The sequence below is a fragment of the Sceloporus occidentalis genome, unplaced genomic scaffold (assembly GCF_023333645.1).
Source record: "Sceloporus occidentalis isolate IW3139 unplaced genomic scaffold, rSceOcc1.0.p SCAF_8, whole genome shotgun sequence".
Taxonomy (NCBI): Eukaryota; Metazoa; Chordata; class Lepidosauria; order Squamata; family Phrynosomatidae; genus Sceloporus; species Sceloporus occidentalis.
Window position 1 is genome coordinate 4,026,878 of NW_028316988.1, and position 18,433 is coordinate 4,045,310.

The 18,433-nt window shown below is 45.9% G+C and overlaps 1 protein-coding gene across 3 annotated transcripts in view; it reads left to right on the forward strand.

Moving 5' to 3' along the window:
* SAMD11 (sterile alpha motif domain containing 11) overlaps positions 1 to 18,433 on the forward strand; it is a 141,638-nt gene that overhangs the window by 79,222 nt on the left and 43,983 nt on the right. For all 3 annotated transcript variants that reach the window (XM_089534258.1, XM_089534259.1, XM_089534260.1), the window contains one exon: positions 16,369 to 16,461. In XM_089534258.1, the coding sequence (XP_089390384.1) occupies positions 16,369 to 16,461 (93 nt within the window). The remainder of the gene's footprint in view (positions 1 to 16,368; positions 16,462 to 18,433) is intronic.

Below are 18,433 nucleotides of genomic sequence, written 5' to 3' on the forward strand. Positions count from 1 at the left end.
CGAGGCAATCTGATTCTGGATGCCTAATACTGAAGACAGAAAGAGAGGAGCTTCTCAGAGTTGTCACCTTGGGAACTTAAAGGATGCTTGCTGCGGTCCAGCAAGGTACATCTTAAGAAGAGAAGAGCCATTCTGGACCAGAATCAGACCAAATGCTTATCTAGGCCAGCATTCTGGGCCAACAGCAACCAACCTGTTGCCTCCAGGGAAGTGCATAAGTAGGACAAGGAGTACAGCAGAACTCTCTTTGCATTCCCCATCTGCTTGTATTGGGAAGTGCTCTTATCCTGGGGATACAAGTTAGAAAAACTACCTTTTTAGACTGCAGTTCCCAGAATCCCACAACCATAGCACAGTCGGTGATGCTGAGAATTCCTGAAGCTGCGTTCCCCCCAAAGTTATTTTTTGCAGGCTCTGCCTGGAAGTGTAATATATAGTCATGATGACTAATAGCCACTACGCTCTTATCATCCCTTTTCTCCTTCCCTTCCTTTGGACCGTAATGCTCTAATGTCTGCCTTCCAGGACATGGAAAATGTGCTTGCTTATGGAGGGATGGGCAGGACAGGGCTGCTGTTGTTGCGTGGCTTTTTCTTTGCAATGATTTCTCGGCGCTTGCATCGGCTGGCTCAGATGGCTTTCAACTCTCATAATCGTCGGCGTCATCAGCCCTCCCCTTTCCTCAAGGCACAAGATCCCCAAAGTACAAATGCATACATACATCCCGAGATTGATAGAAAGAGCGAGAAAGAGAGAGAGATAAAAAAATAATAATAGTGGAGTATTAATTTTTATGGAGGGCAGAATGCTGCACCAACATCATTCCCAAAGCAGGTACAACTTGGCCCTTTGCCTTGGCAGCCCATGCAACCAAGAGGCCAGGGGAGCAGGCGCTGATAACATCTAATTGCCCCATCGATTGCTCTTCGGAGCGGCCGCGGGTTGCCGCTTAATGATTGAGATATTCTTAACGTGTTTGATGCAATGCTTAGCTATATCTCGCTCTGCCCAGCCCACTGGGGACTGTAAGGTATTACAGGGATCTCTTAATCATGAAGCAGGGATGTGTGTGCCGGGGCTGCAGCTCTCCACCCAGCACCAAAAGATTTATTATAATTATCCTGGGAGGCTTGCCTGCCTCTCTCTCTCTCTCTCTCTCTCTCTCTCTCTGTTTCTGCAAGAATGCAGAGATGGGATTGTGCTGTGCGGTTGTGCATGTGTGTGTGTGTGTGTGTCGAGGGAGCTGCATGGTTAAACTCTTTCAGACACTACCTTGCTGATAAAATTCACCCAGGAGGAAAGTAAATTAAGGAAGGAGCATCGCTGGTCTAGCTTGTCCTTGCGGCCCAATGATCCAAATATCTTATTCCTTAAAATTAGTCTTTGCAAACAGAATAAGCCTTATAGAAGTGGTTCTGGAAAGCGGGATATGCACACTCCTAAGGATTGCACTTGTCGCCACACTGTGTGTTGGGTTTCATGAAAGAGCAACAGATTTTTTAGGTCATAGTTTTTGTCCTTTCATGCCAGGCATGAGGAAAAGGTGCTTGTGGGATGTCCTATGACTTCTGCCAAGTCACACTCTCTCAGCCTCAGAGGATGGCAATGGCACCCCCGGAAGGATCCAGCTTTGTTGTTGCTAATGTTAAATATACATATTGTGCGTGAGTGCATGTATACAATGCGTCACCATAGGCACCATGGTTTGTGCCAGGCAGATCCATTACAGGTAGCCATTGCTACTGCTAAAATGATCTTGTCCCCGGTGCCAACGCGTTTAGCTTCTAAAGATGTGAGCCACAGATGCAGGTGAAACATCAGGAATAAATTCTTCAGAACACGGTCCCATAGCCCGGAAAACTTACAGAAAACTAGGGACGCTGGCCGTGAAAGCCTTCACATCTTCTTAACCACATTGCCACCAGTAACCAGACACACACAAAAAAAAGGGATGGGGAAGGATGAGGAAAAATGCCATCGCAGGCACTATTTGTTTATGGACATGTACTAGTGACCAGCTAGTACAGCAAAAACAGCTGAAGGACACTTAGAGCCCAACTATGCCGGTGTAGTGAATGTATTCCTTTCTCTCCATCTGCTTTCTTTCTGTGGTCAGAATTATTATTTGTGATTATGATGATGTCTCTTCTTCTGACAAGTCTGTTCCAGAAGAGGACAGAACGCAACACTGATCTGGAGAGGAAAACAAATGATGCAAATATACTTAATTGGTTTGCAATACATTTATTGCCGATCGTATGTCCGTCTCTCCGTCCTCCACCTCCTTTTCCTTGCTGACCAGGATTTTGAAGTTGTTCTAATGGAGAACTGAGTCTGTATGGTTGCATAGACCCCCCCCATCTCCGACCAACCCCCCATTGGCTTCACTTCGCTCTCCTCCCCCCCAGAGACCCCCTCCCCATGGATCAGATAACTGGGAAGCTGCTTGCAAGGTGCTGCTCTCTTGCCACAAAGGGATTTTTGCTGTGTGCGAGAGGGAGGATGATGGCATAAGGCTCTTTTTAATCTTAATTGAGAGCGACACACAAAGGGATGAGTGGAGGAGCCGGAGCGGCCTGACAAAGGCATGGCGGCAAAGCTGGCGGTTTGCACATCAAACAGAGACTTAGAGCCTCCCTGAGAAGCTTGCTGCGTGTCAGTAAACAAATCCAATCCTTTCTATCCAGTTTGGCTAATTCACTCTGCCAAGGCATGCAAAAAGGAAGAAAAAACACAAACCCTCTCTTGCAAAGACGGGCGGTTGGCGACGGAAGAGGAGGAGGGGAGAGCTTTATAGAGACAGCACCTGTCATGATAAACGTTGATCCTCTTGCGTGTCCCTGGTAAGGGGATCTTCTTCCTGGGGCTGATCCTAAACTGCTTGTTTCTCCCCACCCTGCCCTTAATGCTTTTGTTGGGCGTGTTATTTCCAATATATGGCAAGCATAGGCTGATCACGAGTCTTTACTGGACATGTTTCTTCAGAGGGAGTTGGGCATTGCCCTCCTCGGACGTGCCCAAAGTTGCCCACTGGGTTTCTGTTGCGGAGCAGGGATTCTAACCCTGGTCTCCTGGAGTACAACACTGAAATCCCTATATCACACTGGATCTCCCTAATACTTTCAGCTGTGTCTACCCTCCCACCAACCCCCCCTCCCCCAACCTGCCCTCCTTCTCTTCTGGCTATTTTGGCACTCCGCAGAAAAGGATTTGCTTGTTGAAATGCCCACCGTCTTCCATTAGTCCCAGTCGCTCTCTGTGGTGTCATTCTGATGCTGCTTCTGAACATCATCCTTCTCAGAAGTGTGACTGGATCGCCAGACATTTTGGGGCTGCAGCCCCCATCTGTCCCAGCCACTCTAGTCAATGTCTGCGATGCTCGAAGTTGCAAGTCCCGCCACATCTGAAAGGCCACAAGTTGTCCGCCTATGTTTTAGATTTATAGCCTACTTTTCTTCTTCTGCACTCAACGTGTCATACATGTTTCTTTGCTCCCACAGCTTATATTGTTGTTGTTGTGTGCCTTCAAATAGTTTCCAGCTTATGACAACCCTAAGGCTAAGACTATCATGCGGCTTTCTTAGTAAGATTTGTTCAGAGGTGTCTCCCTTCCGTACCCTTATCCTTTGCGGGAATGTTGTGAAATGCATTAGGTGGAATGAAAGAGATTGTCTCACTTCTACGTAGCAAACGTAATGATTTAGTAGACATTCAAACCAAGGATCTTCCAATATGAGGACCAGTGTGCTATTAGAGAACTGGAGTAGGACTTACAAGATCCTGTCTAGTTGTGCCATTCTATTCTGCTTTACTCAGAGCGCACCTGAAATACTGTGTCCAGTTCTGGGACCACAGTTCAAGAAGGATGTGGAAAGTTGGAGTGCGTCCAGAGGAGGACAACCACAATTGTGAAAAGTCTGGAAATCATGTCCTATGAAGAGAGGCATAGGGAGCTGGGCATGTTTAACCTGAGGAAGAGAAGGTTAAGAGGTGACATGATAGCTATCTTTCAGTACCTGAAAAGATGTCATGTAGAAGATGGAGTGAGCTTGTTTTCTCTTCCTCTGGAGACTATAACATGATTCAATGAATTCAAAATACAAGAAAAGTGATTCTACCTAAACATTAGGAGGAACGTCTTTACTATAAGAGCTGTTTGAAAGTGGAATTGAGTGCCGCAGAGGATGGTGGACTGTCCTTCTTTGGAGGATTTTAAGCAGTGGTTGGATGGCTGTTTCTCAGGAGTGTTTTAGTTGTATATTTCTGCATGGCAGGGGATGGATTCAGAGAATCATGGAGTTGGAAGAAACCTCAAGGGCCATCCAGTTAGACAACTTTTGTGACCTCTTCTATCTGTGATTCCGAAAAGACATGGAGCTAAAATATACTCATATTTTGGTCCCACTCCTTTTGTCTTTGGCCCCACCTGCCAGCAAAATTACCTAAAATTGAACTCATCTCTCGGGCGGAGAGAGATCCTCATCCTTAACTAGGGACACATTTTCATTTCCGGTGGAACAGTAGTAAAGCTCAACAGACTTGGCCTGTGCCCTGGAACAGAGACAGATAAACAGGAACACTTCAGTCAACCAAAATTCTCATTTTTATAAAGCTCCTTTTTACACTCAACCACTTCCTTTCCTCCTTGTCTTCTGTCTAGATGTAGGCTTTTAGCTACATTGGCATTTGGAATGGTGAAGGAGGACTGGAGATGCACAGTCTTTCAGTCTGACTGCACCAGCATTTTCAGCAAACAATGCAAAGGGGAGTTCTGTTCTTAGTCCTATGTAGCCATGTGTGCCTGTCTGCAACAGGCAAGGTGAACGGCAGCTGCCTCCAGAATCCCTTACTGTGTGAACACCAAAACAGAATGAAAAGGAAAGAGCAGAAAAGCCTCCCACAACACCCATCTTCAGCTTATTAAAAAACAAACAGATTAGGTTTGGCTGTCAACTTGGAGCCCGTACAGACAGGCTGAAATAATGCTGCTTCAGGTCACTTTGGAGGTATGCTGTTTAAATGATGCATGCGTCCTAAGAGGCCAGAAGCCACAACAAAGCCATGCTCCAGTCTTAAGGACTGGAGCACAGCTTTGGCACTGGTTCTGGCCATATGCATGTTGTTAGTTTGGGGGGGGGGGACATTTGCTGAAACATATGGAAGTGGTTTTCTTTTTGGTGATGTAGGAACCTATCACTGTTCTTTCTGTGTTGCTTCTGCCTCTGGTAGCAATGCATCTACTTCCTTGGCTGAGGTATACCTGTCGATATACAGGCATCTGAAGATGCCAGCCACAGCTGCTGGCGAAATGTCAGAAATAAACTCTTCTAGAACATGGCCTCAAAGCTCAAAAAGTGCACAAAAATCTATGGATGCTGGCCTTGAAAGCCTTCGACTTCATATTCCTCCTCTTCTTAATTTCTGGATGCATTTGGTCCCGGCTCACCATCCAGGGCCCAGGAATAGGGAAGGCTGCTCCAAAAAGGTACCAGTTTGCATTTGCATTGCTGCAGATTAGAAATGCCGACACCAAACTTTGCAATCCATCTGGTGCAAATTGCACAAAGATCTCTCCTTAAAGGCAACCAATTAAGAGACTTTGTGGAGGCAAGGACTCGAAAAACTCATTAGTTGAGCCAAAGCAAGGTCACTGAAAACCGTTCCCACGCTTTCCAGCTGCCTGGAGAATAAGCAGCAACAGAGTCCAACTTCTGCAAGGGAAGGGATCGTTGTTGTGTTTGGCTGGGCCTGGTTTCTTAGGCCTCAGAGACAGGAGAGTCTATGCTTGACAAGGCGGATGGTGGGAAAACTGAGTGGGAAGTGATTCCCATCATTAGGATTGTGAGAGGTACAATGGCTGAAAGACGGGGTGAAGTACACTGATATTGGAGAACATGTATCATAAGGAAACAAGGAGAGAGAAAAGAGGGGTTGCGGAGAATATAGGAAGTGAATGGAAGGATGGATGGAAGGAAGATCAGGTCCAAGAGGGAAGGGGATCTGGTAGGAGTTGAATTTGATGTATCACTTGGAACTAGCCAACTTCTTGCATGCAGTGGGCCCTTGGTATCTGCTGGGATTTGGTTCCAGGACCCCCTGTGATAGCAAACTCCATGGATGCTCATGGCCCATTGAATACAGTGGTATAGTCAAATGGTGTCTCTTAGATAAAATAGAGGTTTGCTATTTGGAATGTACCATATGTACCCGACTATAAGACAACCTCATGTATGAGTCGAGGGCAAGTTTTGGGGCCAAAATGATGGACTTGTGGATAAGTCAAGGATAAAACTTAGGGGCATATAACAAAGGGTGTAAAGGGCAAACTTTACTGTCTTCATGCAGAAATGTCTTATTCAGATCCTTCCAAACCCGATTCTTCTTGGCACTCCTTTGAGGAAAAGCACCAAAGAGGTGTCACCGCAACCATTTCCCCACCCAAGCAATAAAAAAGGCATCGTGATGGAAAGAATAGTGCTTTTTTGGGGTGCTCCTGGAATCAACTAAACTCTTACCTTTCACCACTCTACTCAGAGAAGGGAAGAAGTTAAAATAAGTCGACCCAGTTTTATGGGGTCAATTTTTTGACTATATTTCTAAGACTAATACATGAGTATATACAGTATGTCTTTTTGGAATGATTGGTTGAATCCGTGGATATGGAGGGCCAACTGTATTTTATTGATTGATAAGTTACATTTATATTTTGGCTGTCTTCTAGTTATCTCAAGGCAACGTACCCACTATTCCAGGAGAGGGTAACTGTTGTGCCAGGCTTAACTTAAAGTAGGGGGTGGAATGGAGTTGAGGGGTATGTAAGTCATGGAAAGAAGAAAGAGAGAGGTTTCCTCTCCTCCCACAGTGTGTTTTATGGAGAGAAAGCTGTGCCATAGTATACCAACTACTAAAGGTACACAAAACTTGCCCCAACTATTTTCTGGTGGGGAATAGAACAACATTATATATGTCTACTCAGATGAAAACTCCAACTGATTGCAAGGAAGTCCACCTCCAGGTAAATGTACTTTGAAGGTGTTATTCAGTCTTGATAGGTGTTCAAGATGGGCAGCATCCCAAATACTTCTGAGAATAGCCTTTATGGGATCAAAGATGTCGGCAGGCCAGTTTTCATATTGCACAGAGTTGCTTGTCTTCACGGCAGACTTTGTGCATCTGCTCAAGCTTTTCTGCTCAAGCTTTTCAGTATCAAATCTATTTTGGGTCCTTTATAAAACAGGTGGTTCCCACTGCTGAGCAGGGAATAGATTTGGCAAGCCTGTTGTCAGAGGAAAGTCATTTTGCAGCATATTACTGAGGGTTTTGTCAGTCAAAATAACTTTTTTTTGTCTAGGTGTGGGAGAAAAAACAGCCCAAATTAGCTCCTGAAAAGGAACTAAACGAGGTTGTTCTAATAAAACCCTCCTTTTTGGTCCCACTTTCTCTTTCTGGTGCCTCAAAGGGTGCCAAAAATACACATTTGGACAAGGTGATTCTCTCCACTGTTGTATATGGAAATCCAATACAGGCTGCAGTGTGACTCTGTGACTTTTCAACTCTTTGCATGGGCTGTAAAAATATATTATAACAAATTAAATAGCTAACAGTTTGCTGCCCTTCTATGACACCCAGAATCTGCTCGTTGAGGTGACATGGAGGGTTGGTAGGGTTGGCTATTAAGGGACAGGTCTCCTGTACCTTTAGCAGTTGGGCAGAAGAGCTTATTTCAGCAGGTATTCCTTGCATGGCAACCAACATTGTCTGAAATGCTCTCTTCTCCGTCTCCTACTTCACCTGAAGTTGACTATGACTCAAGCTCCTTCATGGTGTGTCTTCTAGGTTTGATGCAGATGGAAAGTTCCTTTCTGGGAGATTGACGTCCCGTAAGGTTTCTCTTCCCTTTTCAGAGCAAGCTGTGGTGCAGTATTATCCGTATATTAACACCAATACAGAGTTTGGGGAAATTATATTCTCTGTTGGGAACACAACTCAGCAAATCCCCCAACCAATGGCCACTTGTAATTCAGGATTTTTGCATTCCTTGGTAATAGTCTAGCCCCACCTTGCAACCTTTGAAGAGAAGGAATCCCTGTCCCTATTCCAACCCCATGGCCCCCTCCTCTTTTGGGAGCAATTTTGCATCCAACAGTGAGGGTTGTATCTCGTCCGTTTTTGGAGTGAGGTTGCAAATGAGAAAGGCGTCCATCCAAAGCATGTCTAGAGGCTTCAGAGATGCAAGTGTTAAGCTGTAGTGTGTGCCTGCAGCTCATAAATTAACCAGAGCCTTCCCCTTCCCCAGATACAAAAATGAGGTATTGAACAGGGCTGCCGGGGTGACTTGTTGTTCAGCGGTGGATGCTGAGCTCTTTCCAGCAGTGGGAAACTATTAATTGGTCAGGGACCAGCTGCGTTTGGGGGGGAGAGAAAAGCCGAACCAATTAAGGGCCCAGGGAGACTTTGCAGTCTCCGATTGCTCCCTCCCACCTTTCAATTTCCCACTCCCTTGCTGCTTTTTTCCTCTCTCCCCACAATCATCCCCTGATCACACCCCACATCTTTCTTCCTTTTCCCCTGCCACTTGCCTTCCATGTACTCTCTTTTTTAAAATGGTCTTTTTTGCTGTTCCATCTGAGGGCTCGCTTAACACTTGTGCCCTTTGCGGCAAAGCACTTACAGGTTCTATTGCTCCCCATGCCAGCTGAAATGTATATGTCCCCATGCATAGCGCCTGGATTCCATTTTGAAAGTACCACGTGGTATCTTTGCTGAAAGGCAGATGACCTGGGCCATAAACTCTGAAACATTATGTCCACTATACCAAATGTCTGCATGATCCCTTGAATTGTGACCGTAATGCCTTTTTGTTTCCGGTTGAACCTGGACCTCTGATTTTCTGCACTTCCCCACTTTCCTTAGCTTGTCACCACACACACATAGGGGCAATACAGACCGGCATTTTGTGCCAACCTGCACACATACTAGGGCTGAGCTAGGGATAAGCGTTCACATGCTCCAAGCCCTAGTTCTGCCACCCAGCTGCCATTATGGTATGCGCTCGTCCACATGGTGTGTGCCATGATGGCGCCCGTACGGCACTACGCACAAGGGGCATCATCATGGTGTGTGAGTGTGCCTATGGCGCCCCTACCAGGATGCAAACAGAACCCTCCCAGAAGCGGGTTCTTTTTGCTCCCTCCAGAGGCCATGGCATGTAGTTGCTGCAGCCTCCTTCTGCAGCAAAAACAGGTGGCATGGAGCCAGCTGCCCGTCTGTATAATCCCATACTCTCTTTCTGTGACAGAATTATCATCATGGGAGTAATAAGTACATACATAGAGGTGGCATGTTAATGAGACGCAGACAGGCCTGTGATGCCCTGGAAGATCAAAACACATGGATGACAACCAGATCATGTCCCCATGCCTAGATGGTGATTGTTCTGCTGCCACCATTTTGTTTTCCTGCAATGCCCTGGGCCAATGCGACATGCAGAGAGGTTAAATTAAATTTAGAACACAACATCAGATGGGCAATATTCAGAGGAGCTCTGAGACTCCTTAATAGCAGTTTTGGAAAAGTATACCACTCTGAAGAGCCAATGTAGTGCAGTTATTTGAATGTTGGGTTAGAAACCTAGAAGACCAGGATTCAGCTCCCCATTAGCCTTGGAAACCTATGGTGATGTTAAACAAATTGCACTCTGTCCACATTAAGGGAATGCAAGGGCAGCTATCCCCTGAATCAATCTTGCTAAGAAAACCCTTAGATCAGCAGTTCTCAACCTGTGGGCCATGACCCCTTTGGGGGTTGAAGGACCCTTTCACAAGGGTCACCTAAGACCATTGGAAAACACATATTTCCGATGGTCTTAGGAACCGAGACACCACACTTTTATGTTTGGAGGTCACCACAACATGAGGAACTGTATTACAGGTTCAAGGCATTAGGAAGGTTGAGAACCACTGCCTTAAACAGAGTCCATAAGTCAGAGTTGACTTGGAGGTGCATACAAGTTTTTTAACTTCCCTGAAACTAGGAGAGGTGCATTGGAGGGCATTTTTTCCCCAAGGGAGCTTCCAGATAACTGGCGCTCCCTATTTATGCTGGTGTTTCCATGTGGTCTGACAGCGTTCCCAAGATCATTTTGCCCCAAGGAAGTCCTTGTGGTGACTTTTCCATCTCATACATGGACATAGATCCTCTGCCTATAGTCTCTGTATGTTGGAGGTGTTCTTCCCTTCCTAAGTTTTCTCCCTTTTCTCTCATCCCTGTCCACTTTGTGTGTGTGCTTGTGTGTGATCTTTCTCTCCTCTCTCTGCTCTCCCCCTTGCCTTCTGTTTGCCACCCCTCGCTCTGTCTTTGAGCTCCTTGGGAAGAAGACAATTTGAAGGCTTTCCGCTCTGCGCTCAGCCGAGAGGCTCTTTTTCCCTCAAGCCAATCAATGGCAGCCTTTTCGGCCCCGGTGGGCCTTGGCAAACATGAGATCAATAAGTTATTAGCACCATTCTGTCAGCTGTAATGTGGAGATTGATCGGGGCTGGGGCTCCTGCACGCCGCTTGGCACTTCCCCGGCCTGATAAAGATGACAGATTAAGGGAATAAGAAAAAGGAATTAAGGAGTCTGGCTGTCAAAGCCTGTCACGGCCCAGTGGGGGCCGAATGAGTGCAGTCGGACGTTTAAGTGACGCTGAGGGCATGGCTCCTCCTGGCAGCTCCCCGTGAAACCGCTGTCTGTCTCTTCGCGGACCGCCTTGGAAAGGCTGCTGAGCCCTTGACAAAATGGGAGGCTCGTGGTCACAGCAGATGTGGCAGGTATCTGAGCAGCATCACCATAGAGCAGTAGCGTCACTAGTAGGGTGTCAACCAATGGGCAGAGCTGCCTGGTTGCCCAGTCACCCACTGCCCAGCCAGACCCTGGAAAGGTTGTGGGGCAGCTATGGTGGCAGGTATCTGAGCAGCATCACCATAGAGCAGTAGCATCACTAGGTATGGTGCCACCCAATGGGCAGAGCTGCCTGGTTGCCCAGTCACCCGCTGTCCAAGCCAGACCCTGGAAAGGTTGTGGGGCGGTTATGGACTCTCTTGCTTCTTCTCCATCCCCAGCCATTGCATTGCCCTGGCCAGGCAAGTGAGGCAGCGGAGGAGACAGAAGGGGCGCACTTGCCCCTCTTTCCTCTGTTAACAGGTTTCCTCCCGAGGGAGTTAAAAGGTAGCATAAAATCCCTGGTTAAAGTTAACCATGGTTTGATTCAGAAAGCGTGGTCTCATTTCGGAGAGGAGTACCCAAGCTTTGTGGTATGTGCCTAACCTTCTAAATGTGGTTAGGAGAATGGGGACAATGAGATCTGCATGATACTCTGTGTGTAAATATGACCTTGTACATTTTTGTGGGTGTGTAAAAATTTGATAATAAGGCTGACCTGGCACATGCAGTACTGATATGAGTTTTCCTTCACTTATTAAAGAAATGGGAGACTCTGTCTTTTCCTGAAAGGCACGCAGAAATTAAGAGCAGAAGAAAGATCAACATACTCCAGCTGTCTTGGCTTAAACAGATGTAATAACATTTGAGACTTGGGATATTTTCTGTTGTCATCTTTGAGGAGGGAACGTTTGTTGATCAGGGCCCAAGTGCCTTGAGTCATTTATGAACTCTTGATCCTGAGCGAATGGGTTAGCATTGAAATGCATCTCAACCACAGGGCTTAGTCTTCTTTCGTTACTGCCTTCACCATAGTTTCTCTTAGCCTTTTATTGTATCCTCAATACATGAAGGTAACTGGAAATCTGCAGAACCACCAACCCCAACATTTCAGTCCCTGTGACCCAGGGCCCATTCGCACGGTGCAATTGTAGTGCTAGGGCTCCACTTGAATGGCCATGGTTCCATTGTGTGGAATCTGGGATTTGCAGTGTGTGGCATTAAGAATTCTCATCCAGAGAGCTCTCATGCCTCACCAAACTCCAGGCTTCCAAAGGATTCAGCCATGACAGTTAAAGTGGTATCATAGTACTATAAATGTTTACGAAGGAACGCTAAATGCCCACTACTCCCTCTTTTGTCTTGCCTTTTACTCTCATCTCTACATCTTCTCCCTCTCTTCCACACTCAAATGCTGCCTCTTCCTTACTCCCTAGGTGTTCACCATATATTTCCTCTTCTTGCTCCTCTCTTTCTTCTATTCTTTGTTGCTGTGCCCATCATGCCTACTGCAAGTAGTTGCCCAACATAAGAGTGAAACATTCCTTAGTAGGGGAGGATGTGAAAGAAGGGGCGAGAACATGGCTAGCATCATTCCCTTAAAAATGCCATGTATAATGTCTCATTTTGGGAATGATGCATAACGTTCTGCTTTTAAACATGAAAAGAAAGCAATGACTGACATTCCGCATTGCATTTATGGATCTGTAACCTAGAATTACGGGATTAGAATAATGGTGCTGGTGTAACTTGTGTGTTTGGGTTTTGGCTTAACCATACGAGCCCAGCATGTGCCATAGCTACCCATTAGAAAAGATAATGATGCTCGGGAATATTGAGGGCAGTAGAAAGAGAAGAAGACCGCATGCTAGATGGATAGACTCAACCAGGGAGGTCATGGGCCTCAGCATAGAGTAATGGTACAGAGAGCGAGAGGATAGGAGGTCTTGGAGACGTCCAATTCGTAGGATCAGAGGCAGCTAACAACAAACAGTGTATCATGGCACATACTGGCATTAAAAATCCTCACCCATTCAGACTTAATATACCACATGCGTGTAGCCTACATGTTCCATCCAGGTCTCTTCCTTCCTTTTGACGAGGAATAGCTCAGCTTGTTTTCCATACTATGAATTTTTACCACCTTTTTATGGCCCGGCACATGCTATAAAGATGAGTCTGAAAGAGCATGTCTGCCCACCTCTCATCGTAAACGTTCTTATTACACGTGTCTGAGAACATCTATCTCCTTATGCTTCTGACACTTTCTTTTTTTAGTGATAGTGAGGCAGATGTCTCCAAGAGATCTGTGTTGTTGAACCAAATCTCAGAATCAGATGTTTGGGGCTTCACCTCCCCTGATCATAACACAAAGTGCAGGAAACTGAAGAGGAGAAAGGAAGAGGGTTTCAAAGGGAGCTTGAAGAAGTTACTTTTTTGACTACAGTGTTCAGAAGATGCACACAGGTCAGTCGGCCAACCCAGGACAGTGTCATGCTAGATAGAGGATTGTAGTAGTTGCATTTGAAAAAAGGAACTTTTGAAAGCTCTGTCCTTAAGGAATAAGTGCAAAGTGGATGATGGAGTGGGAGAAGGGAAGGATTTTTGGGAGAGGCTTAAGAACGGGTGAACTATAAGGGGAAAGAGAATGTGGAGAAAATCTTCCAGGAGGGTGGCATCACAGGGAATGTAGTAAGAGGGGAAATATCCAAAGCTAAGGGGATTACAGGCAAGGGAGCCAACCGGGCAACAAGACTGGCCAGCACACACTGATTTAAATAGTCACATCTTGGCGTGTTGGTCTCTCAACCCCAGTCCTTTCTTTCCTCCTACCCCTCATTTCCATTGGTCAGCCTTGGTTTAAATGGCACCCTGTAGTTTCCCATGACCTTCCCCCTCTCCTCCCTTTGTTAGGAGGATTCCTTCCCTCAAAGAGTAAAACAGCAATGGTGGGATCCCATGCTGCAACACATGGAACCCCACTGGGCACCTTTCATTGTCTTGTAGCCTTGATGGAAGGGTGAAAGCCAGTGTCGCTTCTCGGGTATAGCGGGTGGGCAGGAACAAAAGCTAGACTGTTGCCAGGGATGTTGTTTCGAGAGCACTGAGCAAATGCGTTCTACATGCCATGGCAATGGTTGATCCTGTACATTGCTCACTGCCTTTGAGTTGTTCCCGATCCATGGCGACCCTGTGGATGAAACACCTCCAAAGACTCCCTGTCCTCCATTGCTCTGCTTAGATCCCATAACTTCATGTCTATGACCTCCTTGTGGTTTCTTCCAACTCTTATGATCATCCAACTCTTATGACCATGATCATGCAAACCTACTGGGCAAGTCACATCCTCACATCCTCAGAGGATGGCAATGGCAAACCTCCTCTGAATAGATCTTGCCAAGAAAACCCCATCATAGCTTCTCTTTAGGGTCACCGCATAAGTCGGAAACAACTTGAAGGCACACAACAACAACAGCAACACAATAACTTCAATCTTCTGCTAGAACCTCCAAATAAGCTCAGAGTCCATTTATAGGAGAACATTGGGTAGTCAGCCTTCTTTAGTTGCTTTAAAAGAGTGCATCCAGTACAACCTGTTGAATGCACCTTAGTAGTCAAGTTGGCTGAGATGAAGAGAGAGAGAGTACTTAAGATTTTAAAAATGCATGCCCTCCCATAGATCGGCCCTGATGTGAAATTGTCATACAGATAAGGCTTCAGAAATTGTGCCCTCCTTAAACCTTACTGCAGGAGCTTAATACTTAGAATGGTGAGGTTCAGCCTTTGGTCCTCCATTATTTTGGACGTTGCCTTGCAAAAGCCTTGCCAGCTTGAGAAATGGTTGAGGATTCTGGGAATTGGAGTCTGAAAGATAGAGAAGGCCTCAGGTTGAGAACCACTCATCCAGAACAACCATGAACAGCAAAATGTCCCATTAGACAGGCTTTAAGGATCTCTATAGCAGTGTTCAGGATACAATTAAATAAATAAATTGAATATTAAATAAGCTCTGCACCATAAGTGCTATAGACTTTCAGGGAAAAACAGAATGGTTTGGGCCTTGACTATGTCACAACCACTTGCAAAATATCTACAGAGCTGCGTTGCATTAATATACATTCTTTCCCAGGCAAGTTAAATCCCATGTCGGAAAAGAGCTCGGTTCTGCATCTGGGATAAGCTATGCAAACTGAATAAGTTTACATTTGCATCCATTTTATTAGAGTGCATGTTGCATACGTTTTAGATTTATGGACCGTTCTAGATTTGTAAGCCGCCTTGAGTCCCTGTAATGGGAAGAAGTCAGGATATAAATAAACATGATGATGATGATGATGATGATGATGATGATGATGATGATGATGATATGTGTGTTACAGAACTGTTATTCTGAGGTGTTTTCAGTTTGTTTTTGTATTATACCCCAAATGTGTTCTGACTTGGTCAGTCATGGGTAGGAGTATGAAGTCAACTGTCAACCTTTGGGAACCTTATTCACTTTGCATTTTAGGATTTTCAGAGGCCGAGTGCCCAAACTGCAACCCAAAACCCACTTATTTATTGCAAAGTGCCATGTCCCTCTGGCTTTCTAGTAACAAACTCTGGCAAACTCTATGCTGGGGCGATGGCACATGTACCCACAGAGAGGGCTCTGAGTGCCACCTCTGGCACGTGTGCCATAGGTTCGCCATCACTGGGCTAGAAGCTTGCTTTCTATTTGATACAAACACTGCAATGTATAAGAAACAGATTTCTGCACCCGGTGCCATGCTCCAAGGTGTTCTTTCCTGTCTTGCTGCACGTTCGCAACATATGCAAACCATAGTGCCGTTATTGCACTTTTTAAAACATGCGCAGAAGGGGGTGCGTGGCCCTTTTACAAGCTTTTGGATGAGAATTTGATGCTTGCGGGATGACAAGTCCGCCTCTTCTTTCCTGCTTTTATTCCAACAACACATGCCTTTCTCTCCCCCCCCCCCCTTTCTTCCCTCCCCAGCGTTATTACGAGAGGATATTGATTTTTAAATCTGTGCGAGAGAAGGGCAAAGCGGATGGGGGAAGGGGGGAAGAAGATGCTGTAATTGTATATTAGATATTTTTGCGTCGGCTTGCTAGGACGGCACAAATGAGGAGAGGCGCAGGGCTTTCTGCATAGTCGAGAGGGCTGGAGAAAGCTGGAGGCTTTTGAGAGATCGCCCGGAGAACTGGGTGGTGGGTGAGAGAAGGAGAAGGAGAAGGCGAGGAAACATTGAGAAGCAGTGTGTGTGTGTGTTGTCTATGTGTATGTGTGTAGGGGAGGATTCTGCTTTCCCCCCCTCGATCCCCACTACCACCCGCCAAGACCCCAGCTGTTTTGCATCAGGGCATGAAACGCGAAGACGCACCCGGGGGACGAAATGCAGTTCAGTAAGGAAATAAACTAGATTTCCAAATTTTATGGTTGCCATTGATCAGTGTATGGAGGGTCGCTGTGTCCCTTGAGGCTGCATGGTTAGGAAAAGCCAATCTGGGTGCTTCTCATACCCTAACACTCACCCCTTTCCCCCTCCTTTAACTATGTACAAAATGCCCCCAAAGTTTGGATTGCGGGGAAAAGGAAATATCTATCTTTTCATCTAATTCTGTTTCTCTTGTATGTCTCTCCTCCCCCTATCCTTTCCTTCCTCCAGATGAAGTTTTAGGCAAGAGAAGAGCGTGTTCGCCCAACAGCAACAGCGAGTGTCCCCTCGAAAGCAAGAAATCCCGAAGCGAGTCCCCAAAAGGTAGGAGTCTCTCCGTCTCTCTCTCTTGTTCTTTAAAGGAAAAGAAAATGTATTCCAGTTTCCTAAGTGTGGGTCAGTTGTTGTTTGTGAATGGAAAGCGGGTGGGGTGAGATGGACGCTGGAGGGCTCCCTACGGAGTTGCCTTTCGGAAAGACTCAAAGGGAGCCTCCTTTCTCACATCATCGGGTTGCGGGGCAATGTCTGCCAATTAAAATTACTCTCTTAATTTATATTAACCCTTGAACCCTTCGCTTGGTAAGATCTGGGCACGTTTCTACCTTTGGCACCCAACTACAGCACCATTCTGTAATGTTTTTGGTTTTGAATCTTGCTCCTTTTCCAAATTAATAGTTAAAAATGAGCCAAAGTGCCATGTCCTGTTTTATTTCCATAGTCTTTACTTTCTTCCTCTCTCCCAGACCCCAGCCTTCTCCCCCAATTTGGATTTTCAAGCTTACAAACATCTTCTCTAAAGACTTTGACAAAATACAAAGACCTCTTTTTATCGCAGCGGGGGACTTTGCCATGGCCAGGACGGTTTATTTGTTTTTCTCTGAACTTCCATGCGCTCAATGTGTCATCTCACCAACTGCTTTCGAAAGCTCTTGAAGTTCAAATAACAGTTGGCCATATGGCACATTTGGGGAGGGGGGGTTGCAAGAATGGTTCCTTTTCTGGAGGCAGAAAGACAACCCAAAACTCTTTGGGGACAGGATAGATCTGGATCTGCTGCTAGTTTCCTGAGTGGTTTTGCAGTGGGTCAACAAGGATTTCTGATTCCCGACTCCTGATGTTAAATAATACAAGAAAAATGCAATTTTCTACTTAAATTAGGCTGCTAAAATGAAGAAAAATGGAGGTAACTGCTGCTGGTTACCCTAAGGCTTCTTCATTTTGTGGCGTTGGGTTATAATGTTTTTATTGCTGTGGTTACAAAGTTGGGAGTCATTAGTTTTTTTGTGGGTTTTTGGGGATATGTGGCCATATTTTAGAAGAGTTTATTTCTGGAGTTTCACATGCATCTGTGGCTGGAATCTTCAGAGAATGCTGGCATGGAAGAGAGTGGGGTATATATATACACTGTGTGGAGATGCCAGCGGCAGATGCTGGCAAAATGTCAGGAATAAACTTTTCTAGAACATGACCACATAGCCCACAAAAAACCATGGATGCTGGCCATGAAAGCCTTCAACTTCACATTGGGAGTCATTGTTGTGCAGAGAGCACTGTGGGCATCTTTCAGTTCTGGTCCTCAAAAGAAACTCCTGGGTTTGGGATTCTTTTATTGTGCGCAAGCTCTGCTTGATGGATCTCAAGCAGAGGGAGTTAGGCCCCATACAGACTGCTTCGGGTCACTTTGGAGGTATGCTATTTAAATGATGCATGTGTCCTAAGAGTCCGGAAGCTGTGCCAAAGCTGCCCTCCAGTTCTTAGGACTGGATCGTGGTCTCTTAGGACTCATGCAGCATTTAAACAGCATACCTCCAAAGTGACCTGAAGCATTATTTTGGCCTGTCTGTACGGGGCCACAGTTTTATGGGCTAGAGGCCATGCCATCAGCTGTAAGCAAGTCCTAGTTTTCAAAAGCACATACCCAAATAAAATGTAAGGGTGCAGCAAAACGCTTCATTGTGTTTGCTGCAAGAGATGGACACACCTAGCTTTCTAGAAGTATAGGAAGGTATTCTGCTGCATCACCCGTTTCCACATCTTTGAAGCTGGAGAAGTCAGGGATTGGATTTAAAACAGTCTGCAGCCAAAGCAAGGACTCTGACTTTGAGCCTTCTCCTCCTTCATTCCAAGAGAGGAGCCATGAGATGGGAGAGCATAGTTGCATGGAGCAAGACATCCCACGTTTTGGCCAGTCATGAATGACATAGGAGTAGCGGTTCTGGATCCAGCTTTCAGACAAATGTTATCTTCATTGCACCTTGTTTGGGGAACAGGCTAGGTCATGCGTGGTGAACGTCAG